Here is a 10,294-nt window from a genome sequence, read left to right on the forward strand (position 1 = left end):
TTTCTTTGTGATCTTTGTGATTATTGAGAGATGTGTGATACAAATTCGAGTGAGGAAGATGAATCTTCATCACGTAAAACTATGAAAATACATATCAATTACGATGGAGATCCAGACATGGCTTATTTGTTGGATTTTGAAATGATTTTACCCAAACTCAACTTTTTTCTCAAGCTCAAGATGATTCCTTTATGGAGCCAAACCCCGAAGATGAGTACATGGATGAGGAACCCAATGCTAATAATACACAAGTATGGTTATAGAAGTTGTTTAATTTCCGTTTTGTAGCTTTATTTCACCAAAAGTTATGATTTTTGCAACTAGTTCGGCGCAACAGAGTAAGGTTCGGCAGATAATGTGTATGCCGAACCATCAAAAATAAGAACAGTTCGGTTTCTACGATTGAGAAATATATACGCCGAACTTTCATTCAATTATTTTCGCGCCAAATAATTTTCATGGTTCGGCTCTAATGCGATGTGATAATATAAGCCGAACCGTATACAAAAAATTATACGAGTTACAGTGTAATGTTCGGCTTACACGTTATCCAGCCGAACCATAATTTTTGTTTTTATAAATTTCAAGTGTTATGGTTCGGCTTATAATATTAGTGCCCAATAGGCCAAATCCATGTTTGAGAATAGGTTCGACTTTGGAAATCAAACACGAACTAGCTGAACCGTGAGATCGGCTTTCATAGAGTACTGCATGTTTTCCCGGATGGGTGCTAACACAAATTACAAACCTTAACTAGTTTTCCAAATTAAACAAATACGATAACTCACGTATAAGTGGACAAGTTTACAGGAAGCTTCTGTCCACACACAATGTAAAGTTTGGCACATACGATATTTATCAATATGAGCCGAACAAGGTCCCCAACAGTGTTAGCCATGGTCACACAAAAGTTCGGCACATTCGATATTTATCACAATGAGCCGAACAATGCACCCAACAGTATTATATCGGTTATTAAATAATGGTATTCAAGTTCGGCTGATTATCATACAAATATTTTTGAGCCGAACTCAGTGGTTCGGCTCATACAATATTCAAAATATAACAAGCTTTCAGCCGAACTATTCTTCGTGTGTATACAAAAAAAATAAGTTCGGCTGCTAAAATTCAGCCGAACACTACTCTGAAACTAACAAAAACCTAGACGAATCATCGATTACATGTCATAAATCAACGAAATACGCAAAAACAACCAATGGGTTTGTGGGAAATACCTTTCTATGTGCAATTTTAAAGAATCAGCCTCTATTTCTCCCTCTCCAACACCAATCGATCCACTATCCTCTTCATCTCAATCTTTTCCAAAAACCCTAGATTGAGATGCTACAGAAGCAACATCAGGATTCGGCAGACATCGCTTAACACGAGGTGCCATGTATGTGTTTAATCGAGAACTTAATCGAACAAAGAAATTTTAAGAATTTTCAGAAATTTTGGAGAAGAATATGAGAAGAAGAGGGAGAGAGAAGTGTTTTTGGTTTTTTAAGTAACAGTTTAGTGGATTAATGAGGGAGTTAATTATTGGGTAACGGTTAATTAGTGGGAGGGTAGTTAATTAGGGGATGGGTTAATTAGTGGGAAAGTTTTAGGATTAGAATTTAATTAAGTGGAAGGGTAGTAGTGTAATTTAAACTATGTAAGGGTATTACAGTAACTTTAGCATCACTAGGACACCCCTTAGCAGTTTGCATTGGATGGCATCATAAGTCTGTATGCCCCAAAATTATCTTGTATGCCCCAAATGAGAGTTCCTTTTAAAAGCTCCTCCCCCTAGCTTATGGAAAATGGGGAATTTTGGAAGTGTTTTGGACAAAAATCACTTTAGAATTTTTTTACCAAACACCAATATGGAAAATTATTACTATATATATTTTTTGAAAGTGCTTTTGGAAAAAAAAACATTACCAAACTAAGCCTTAAACTGGTTCCGTCCCTGGCTGGAAGATTATTTGGTTATTGGTTATTGAGGTATATCAACTTCTTGATTTATTAATTCATTATTTTCTTCGGAGAGTTCATCCTCTTCATCATTTGGTGATGAATTATAGAGAAGAAAAGAAGAAGAACAATAATAGATATGAAGGAAGGGTTTTTTTTGACAATCGCTATGTATACATTCCAGACATCTAAATCAATCTACACCCTCAAGGAAAAGTTTGCAACCCCAAAATAGCTTTCATATATATCAACACCCTCATTGGGGGAGTACCCCTCAGTGGGGGGTTTGTTCATTCATACTCACTGCGCAACAACTGAAAACCCCAACACGACCAAATTTCATAAACCCGAAGATAATACAAGCGAGTATTGAATATATGCAATTTCTTAGAAACAAGTAGTGATTGGGGCGAAAAGAGCCTTGAAATCTTTTGTAGGAACACCAGTTCCCTCAGGCATTGATCCTAAGTCGAACGCCTTAAACTTTACCTCCTCAAGCTGAACAGCCTATCACAAGAGTCACAATATACATGATTTAATAACGGGTTTGTGTGAAAACACCCAGATACATAGAACGTAGTATAGCCATAAGAGTTACCTGGACACAAGCTTCGGCAACATCTTCTCTAGCAACGTATCCTTTTTCAGTTGGGAGAAGTTCATCATTCTTTCCTATCAATAGCTGCCTTTTCCCACCTTGTTTGTTATCCAATCCTCCAGCCCTGTTTCATTTCATTTCATGCTAAGCTGCAACTCCGATCCAAATAAAGTGAAAATTAGCTGCGGAAGCAAAATGGATATAAGGATGTACCGTAATATAGTGTATGGTACTCCAGACTTGGCCAAATATTCTTCTGCCTTTCTCTTCCATGCCTGCGGTTATGCATCCAAGTTCTACCAATTATACTCAAAATCTTGATCCATTGGTACTTAGAAATGCAACTAAAGAATAAGTAAAACGTACCAGTATATTCCCGTTTCCTAGACTATTTAAAGGGTGATTAGGATCTCCAGAACCCATTGTTGAAACCAAAACAATATGCTTTACCCCTGCAGCTTTAGCTAAAAATGCATACATATATTTGATGTTCCTTGTCAGTATCAAATGAAGAGCTTCGAGTAAAAGAATAATAACATAATTGCTCTGCGCTATTACCTGCATCAATTTGGTTCTTTTGACCAATCCAGTCGACCTGTTCTGGGTACTGTCCTTCTTCGAAGTAGAATTCAGGTATTGAACCTTGAAAAGAACCGTCAATTAAATCTTCAGCCCTAGCACCGCTAATATTTGCAGGATAGGATCCAGGTTTCATCTTCGGTATAGCACTTGTTAGAATTATTAGAGCATCAACTCCCTTCATGGCAGGTTCAAGGCTTTCCGGTTTCATAACGTCTCCTATATAAATCTCATTTCCGCCTCCAAGTTTTTTCTTACTTCCCTCTGATCTTACCAAACCCCTCACCAGTAACTTGTCTGATCTTTCCTTCAATTTCTTAAATGCAAATTGACCTGTATAAATGTCATAGGTTGCTTAAAATTAAACATACTAAAATCGGGTGAAGTATACATAGTACACAGTACATACCAGTTAAACCGGAAGCTCCGGTAACAAGAACTGTTTTCTTTGGACTTGAACATGCAATGGTCACTTTATTGCTACAACGTTTACAAGCCACTTTACTCTTATTTCTCAAGGAATGACAAATTTGAGAGAGAGACCCCATACTAGTCGTCTGAAGATAATACTCTCTTTTTCCTTGTTTCTAGATAGTTTTGACACTTCTGTGAAGACAATTTGCATCTTAATGACTTTTTATAAGGGTTTAAGAGAACACCTTTTTTTTTTTTTTTTATACGAATGCATTTCATTTTCCATAGAAGGCTAATTTCGGTGATAGAAGCTATAAATTCCAAGAATCTGGTTAGAAGTCACTGCTTTTGATAAAGAACCTGATACCAAAATATAGACCTATAAAACACGTCATTTCATATTTCTAGAAAGTTTGGCAAGTGGTTCAGAATCTGAGCTTCTGGAAGCTCAACTATTCAACTATGCAATCCAAGCAAGCCAATGCAAGATTATTCTGTATCCGGTGGACAGAGGCACACTTTGTCTGAAGTTGGATATTATCTATACATTTCATGTTTTATGTTCCTACAGCAAATAAAAAGGTGTCCTACTAGTGTTGTCTGTTATTGTTTAGTTGCTACTTTATTTGATTCTCGCTCAGTCCATCTGTCCTGGTGACTTCCATGTCCAAACAGTAGCCATGCCTAATCTCTCTTCTCAATCAAAAGCAATGAAAATGACATTATTCTTCAGATAAGATTTCCTTTAGCACTAAACTGGTATGTCAGTCGTTAGAAAAATTGAGCTTCCACACTTTGATCTCAGTTCAACCCTGGATTGGAACTGCACTCAAGTGTTCTACTCCACCTTCGATCATACTCGTGCTTGAGAAACGAATACTTATCAGAAGCGCATTCCGGCTAAAGAAACAAATCCCTTCTGCAAGAATGGAAAGGAAAGTATTGTTAAAAACAATTTTAGCAAGAGATTCATCTCGGTAAATGAAAGAGTCAGACAAAAAACAGTTCTAGGACTCTGTAAAAGACTGGACTGTTTCATATCCGATATGTTGCATCCAACCAAAAGTATCTAAAACATATAAGAGCCATAACTAAGATTTAAAAAAAGAAAAAAAAACTCACAAGGACGCTTTATTAATCAAAGAAAAGAAAACAAAAAGGGAGCGGGGCAAAGACCTGACCTCCAAGGAAAGAAAGGAAAGAAGAAAAATTACAAGAAGAGATCATCTAAACCTATAAGCCGGCATCGCAAATCTGTCTGCCCCATATATTAGAATGCGATTTCATTAATTCAAGCAACCATTAAATAGGTAATACATTATTTCGGTGCAATCCTGTTATGTATATTTAAGAAGCGAAAAATGCAAACAAGCACAAGCAACCATAACGTGTACTAAATTGCTCTTGGATCTCAGATTTCAGAAAGGAGTAGTGACTTGCGAAAAAAGAGCCTTGAAATCCTTTGTTGGCTCACCAACTCCCTCTGGCTTTGATCCCAAATCATACGCTTTGAATTTGCAATCCTCGATTTGCAGAGCCTGAACGCAAGCTTCAGCAACATCTGCCCTAGCAATGTATCCATTTTCAGTAGGGAGAAGCTCATCATCCTTTCCAACCAACAACTCCCTGCCACCCACCTTGTTATCTAGAGCAGCAGCTCTGTTTCATCCAATATATACAACATTAGAATATCCTTCATGCTAGAGCATCTGGTGCCAACTCCTAAAAGTAGTTAAAAATTGAACCGACAAAATGCCAGCCACCCTGCTAACGGCAGTACCAGAAAAGCCAGAATCAGCTAAACATTGTGTATGAATTTACCTTATAATTGTGTACGGGATTCCAGAATCAGCCAGATACTGCTCAGCTTTTCTCTTCCAAATCTGCAATGAATAAATAAATATTTCATACTCTGAAACAATGTCGACAGGTTATTCGAGTTGCTGACCAAGGGTATGCTGACTTATTCCTTCAAGTCGCCCTAGCTGGCTAGCTCGAAGACTAGAACCAAGAAATAAAAGAAATTAAGAATGAACTCACAAGTATATTTCCATTGCCCATATGATTCAAGAAATGATTAGGGTCTGTTCCACCCATTGATCCAACCAAAACAATATGTTTGACGCCACAAGCTTTAGCAGTTTCGATCTGGTTCTTTTGTCCAATCCAATCAATCTGTTCTGGGTATTGTCCTTCCGCATAAAAGAATTCAGGCATTGGACCACTGTAATCAAATGAATCATCAAACACATCTTCAGCTCTTTTGCCATCAGCACCAGGATATGATCCAGGTACTATCTTCGGTACAGCGCTTGTCAGTATAACTAAGCCATCAATTCCTTGCATAGCATGTTTTAGACTTTTCTTATCCATTATATCACCAAGATAAATTTCATCACCTCCCCCAAGTTTTTGCTTACTTGCTTCCGATCTTACTAAACCCCTTGCTGCAAATTTGTCTGATCTTTCTTTCAGTTTCTTGAATGCAATCTCACCTACAATTAAACAAACTATAAGCCATCAAAACAAAATTGAACCACAAATTGAAATCACTAAGAAACACACAAAAAAATGAATTATTACCAGTTAAACCTGAAGCCCCGGTAACAAGAACTGTAATCTTTTGCATTAATGCTGCCATTTTAAAATCTGTGGAAACAAGATGTAATTGAAATTGACGAAACTTTTTTTTTTCCTTTAAAGATTTAGATATGATAGTGAAATGAATTGCAGAAGAAAGTGATGATATGAGTAATATTTATAAAGAAACCGCTGATCGGAAGTTTTCTCACCGAAAATTCAAACTTCCTTCTAGAAGAGAAGAAAATAAAATATAAGAATAGTCCAGGCAGAAGCCCAGAAGCTGGGTTTTATTGACCAAATAATTTGAATTTCTATAGTTAAATATTTAACACGTACAGTATTCCCACTGTTCGTTTGTACTTCGTGTATAAAAGTAGTACTTTTGCATATTTATAAATTGCACTAAACCTGAGCCTAGTTAGCGATTCGGGATTCGGCAAACTTACAGAACGGCAAACGTACGAGTATTATACGGTTTTGTAAAATCCAAATTCGGTCCAAAATTCGGTCAACAGAACGTGATTCGTCAGTAATTCGGAACGGCATATGTACGTGTATAATTCAATTCTAAAATGTGAGTTCGGTTCTGAAAATTCGGTATCTATATATAATAAATAATTAGTATTTATAAGGTCATAGACTAATTTTTATGCATACATGTGAGTTATTTAAAGAAAAAATAAACATAATACGATGATATTAATAATATATACAACATTAGTCATCAAAGAGGACGTGGTATAGTGGTTTAGATCTCTCTCACCTTCACCTTCAAATCTCTTCTGTCATTTTGTTTCATAAAAATTATAACAACGTATAATATTGGGTCGTGTATGCTTGGGAGGCAGTAAAGCCCAAAAAATAGGGCCTTTGAAAACATAAAAGCTAAAGAATTTCTGGCGAATTAAGCGGACGTATCATTCGGGATACGTAAAGTTCGTGAACGATTCGCGAATAATCCGGGAATGCCACATAATACGCGTCTTGGATTCAGAGTTGCAAACGTACGCGAATAAAACGGTAAAACTCGCGATACGGAAAAATTCGCGAATGATTCGTGAATCATTCGCGAACTTACTAACTAGGAACCTGAGTCGATTTTGACATAAAAGGGTACGTCCATGTGATTTATATTCATCTGTTTGAAGATTAATGTATGTAAGGGCAATTCCTATTGCAATGGTCAAATTGAAAACTTTGTTGAGCCAGGTGGATGGCCAAACACGTTTCTCACTATGGGAAAAGAAGTGGGCGATTGATCATCAAACGCCAGGTCAAAGAACAGTCGCCAGCGTGTGTAGCAGAAACGCGGCGTTGGAACCACAACCGCGAGCGTTTGAGGCCAAAAACACAACGAATAGTTTTTGAAAATTCAAAATTCACTTTTTACCTCTATAAATTACCATCATCTTCAAACAATTCACTCACACCAAAATTCACGTCTCTTGAATTTTCTCCTCTAAATCTATTTTAATATTTTAGTTTATTGTTGGTGAAATGGCTAAAAAGGCGATCACACTTTTTTGCGATGCAAAACTTGAAGCTGTTGTTTCTAAGATATGTTGAAGTTTTAAAAAGATTGAAAATTATAAGAGGGAAGTGCAAGTTTTTGAAGTTGCTCCAAGAAAATGTTCCGCTAAAAGGCAAAGAAGAGCTCCAGTTTTGAAAGTTAACAACAAAAAAATTCAAAAACAAAGGCGAAACTGTCAAAGAGCGCGTTGAATGAAAGATACGTCAAATGAAGATAAACAGGAGGCCAAAGCTTGTACTTGATTTTTATTGAAGTTGTTTAGTACTTTTTATTATTGTCTAAGTTTATATATTGTAAAAGAATTGACAGTAATATCAATGAATGAAAATATTTATATTTTAAAATAGATTTCCACTTCAGATTAAGCGATATTTATTACAATTTAAACTTGCATATAACATCAAACTACAGTTTAATAAACCACAACAATAACATCAAACTACATCAAATCCAACGACATTATCTCTGTAGAATTCATAGCATTCAAAATGCTTAAACTCTCTTCCGGTTTCTTCAGTAAACTTGGTTTGAGCGACGGTTTTTTGTAGAACAGATAAACAACAAGTTAAGACATTTATGACGCAATTGATCAGTGAGGACAAATATAAGATACTTACCAGTTCTTCATTGGATAATCCAGAATTGCTACGGTGAACCATCCACAAAACTTCTGTATAATGTTTGACTTCCTTAGTGATGAATGCAATTCTTAGTTTTAGGCTCTTACTGTTTCTTATGGTTTCGTTCCGGGATGCTACAAAATGTCCCAATATTCTTTCCCCAGAAATAGTCATTGTTCATTGGTCTCATCATACGATGTAACCAACATCGAACAAGAGTAACATCTTCTTCCATTATAAATACCGGTAGAGGCATTTGAGTGCAGTAACGATGTGCTTGAGATGGACCATCTTTAAGAATTCTGAAACCCGCTTCGTAACGAAAAGGTTTACCGTGAGCTTCCTCCCAGTTATCAAGAGCTGTTTGGATCACTTCATCTTCAGTTACACCGATGAACTTTTCTTGATCAATTTCCCTTACCAGAGCAAGAAATGGCTGGACTGCGAAACTAATAGATTGAAAACGAGCATACAATCGAGCATCTTGGTTTCCCGGGTTCCCCGTCAGTGAGACGAACATTGTAAAAACGTTCTCCCAAAAATAACCATCTTGAAAGCCCATACCAACGGTTACCCTATGAAAAAATATGCTTTGCATATAGTTATATCCTCTTCTTCAGTAAACTTGGGACCACGATTTCTAACAAACATTTCTGCAGAGTGAGAGAGATTAAGAGTTTTAGAAAGAAAGAAGAAGAATATGTGAATTTGGAGATGGGAAGAATGAAATTTATAGGGCGAGAAAGAAAATCGAGCTGTTGGAAATTTATCCATTGGCGTTTGTAATAAAACCGCCCGTTTGAATTACCATAGGAGTTGGTGTTTGTAGTAAAACCGTGCGGCTTTACTACAACCGCTCGTTTGAATTACCAATGCCTATTTTTTGTTATAAATACAACATTAGGTTTCATTATCAACCAAACCAATAGATTTCTTTCTTAAGCCAACAACATCCACCATGTTTTCTAAAGGCAAAGCGAAGCAAATATTATGTGTCGAAGCAAAAGAGGTTTGTTCATTATGTTTCATGGATAACCACAGTCTTATGCAATGCCCTTGGATGTATTCAAAGTATCCGCGGGAAGGTTTTTCATGTATCAGAATGGTGATTGAATCACAACCGGAAAAGCTCAGGTATTTACAATGTCAAGATCCCAACTGTCCAGAGGAACCACATATGTTATATGATGCTATGAAGATTAAAGAAGAAGAGGAAAAGTTTGCAACACTCTGCAAAAACTTCAAACTTAAAGCCAAATTGAAAAAGAAGTTATTACACTGCAAGCACTGTGGATATGAAGATCACTAATATAAACATTGTCCACAGAGAACCAGTGGATGCTCAAAGCCCGTCTGCAAGACTTTTATGCATTTGTGCACTTCTTCTGAAGAAGACACATATGGAATGCATTTCTGGAAATGTCCTAGGTGTTTTTTGGTGGAGTGGGATGATTGAAGTTGAAGGACAAATCGATTCACCATGGTATTATGTTATTTAGTTTGATGTTTATTTTGTGTTTTTATGATTATCTAAACCAAACATGTGGATGTCTTAATATTTGCACCATCAATATCATAACTAATTTAAATTTTTCTTGGATTAAACATTGCACCATCAATTGACTAAATAAAAACGTACTGCATTGGATTAAACAACCACATCATACATGAGAATAAAAGAAATATATTAGATTAAAACAACTACTACATAGGCGTCAATTCTCGTCGGGTGGTGGAATTCCTAGGGCGATGTAGGGATCGTATCTGTTGAGCACCCTGAGAATGCTGAAACAAGCTTGGAAGTCGAAAGGACGTCCGCCGTGAGATACTTTCCACGTCGCTAGTGTTCTGGGTTCCACTTCATGTACAGCTTTACCGTTGAGTTTATTTTTGTGATTCTCCACTAGTACAACGGCGAATTCTGATACATGACGACTAATTAAACTAAAACGATGCGACAATACGTGAGAATCACGCCCATTAAAGAAAGTGAAGAGGTGAGTATAATTT

The 10,294-nt window shown here is 36.6% G+C and overlaps 2 protein-coding genes across 2 annotated transcripts; both read right to left on the reverse strand.

The window, feature by feature from the left end:
* Nucleotides 1-2,078: 2,078 nt before the first annotated feature.
* LOC113310550 (sanguinarine reductase-like) lies at nt 2,079-3,782 on the reverse strand. The gene is made up of 6 exons (XM_026559257.1): nt 3,546-3,782; nt 3,116-3,469; nt 2,924-3,021; nt 2,771-2,832; nt 2,558-2,681; nt 2,079-2,466 (listed from the first exon to the last, which is right to left on the reverse strand). Exons 1-6 carry the CDS (start codon nt 3,682-3,684, stop codon nt 2,347-2,349), a joined length of 897 nt encoding a protein of 298 aa, XP_026415042.1. The 5' UTR covers nt 3,685-3,782; the 3' UTR covers nt 2,079-2,346.
* An 865-nt stretch (nt 3,783-4,647) lies between these two features.
* On the reverse strand, nt 4,648-6,343 carry LOC113310551 (sanguinarine reductase-like). Its single transcript, XM_026559258.1, has 4 exons — nt 6,134-6,343; nt 5,591-6,045; nt 5,372-5,433; nt 4,648-5,209 (listed from the first exon to the last, which is right to left on the reverse strand). Exons 1-4 carry the CDS (start codon nt 6,189-6,191, stop codon nt 4,969-4,971), a joined length of 816 nt encoding a protein of 271 aa, XP_026415043.1. The 5' UTR covers nt 6,192-6,343; the 3' UTR covers nt 4,648-4,968.
* Between the last annotated feature and the right edge of the window lie 3,951 nt (nt 6,344-10,294).

The sequence above is a fragment of the Papaver somniferum genome, chromosome 9 (genome assembly GCF_003573695.1).
Source record: "Papaver somniferum cultivar HN1 chromosome 9, ASM357369v1, whole genome shotgun sequence".
In the NCBI taxonomy this organism is placed as follows: Eukaryota; Viridiplantae; Streptophyta; class Magnoliopsida; order Ranunculales; family Papaveraceae; genus Papaver; species Papaver somniferum.

Coding starts and splice junctions, on each gene's coding strand:
- LOC113310550 (XM_026559257.1), bottom strand. CDS start 3,684: ATGGGGTCTCTCTCTCAAATTTGTCATTCCTTGAGAAATAAGAGTAAA. Junction 3,470..3,545: donor CGGAGCTTCCGGTTTAACTG/GTATGTACTGTG, acceptor ACATTTATACAG/GTCAATTTGCATTTAAGAAA. Junction 2,833..2,923: donor TAGGAAACGGGAATATACTG/GTACGTTTTACT, acceptor GCATAACCGCAG/GCATGGAAGAGAAAGGCAGA.
- LOC113310551 (XM_026559258.1), bottom strand. CDS start 6,191: ATGGCAGCATTAATGCAAAAGATTACAGTTCTTGTTACCGGGGCTTCA. Junction 6,046..6,133: donor CGGGGCTTCAGGTTTAACTG/GTAATAATTCAT, acceptor GTTTAATTGTAG/GTGAGATTGCATTCAAGAAA. Junction 5,434..5,590: donor TGGGCAATGGAAATATACTT/GTGAGTTCATTC, acceptor TATTCATTGCAG/ATTTGGAAGAGAAAAGCTGA.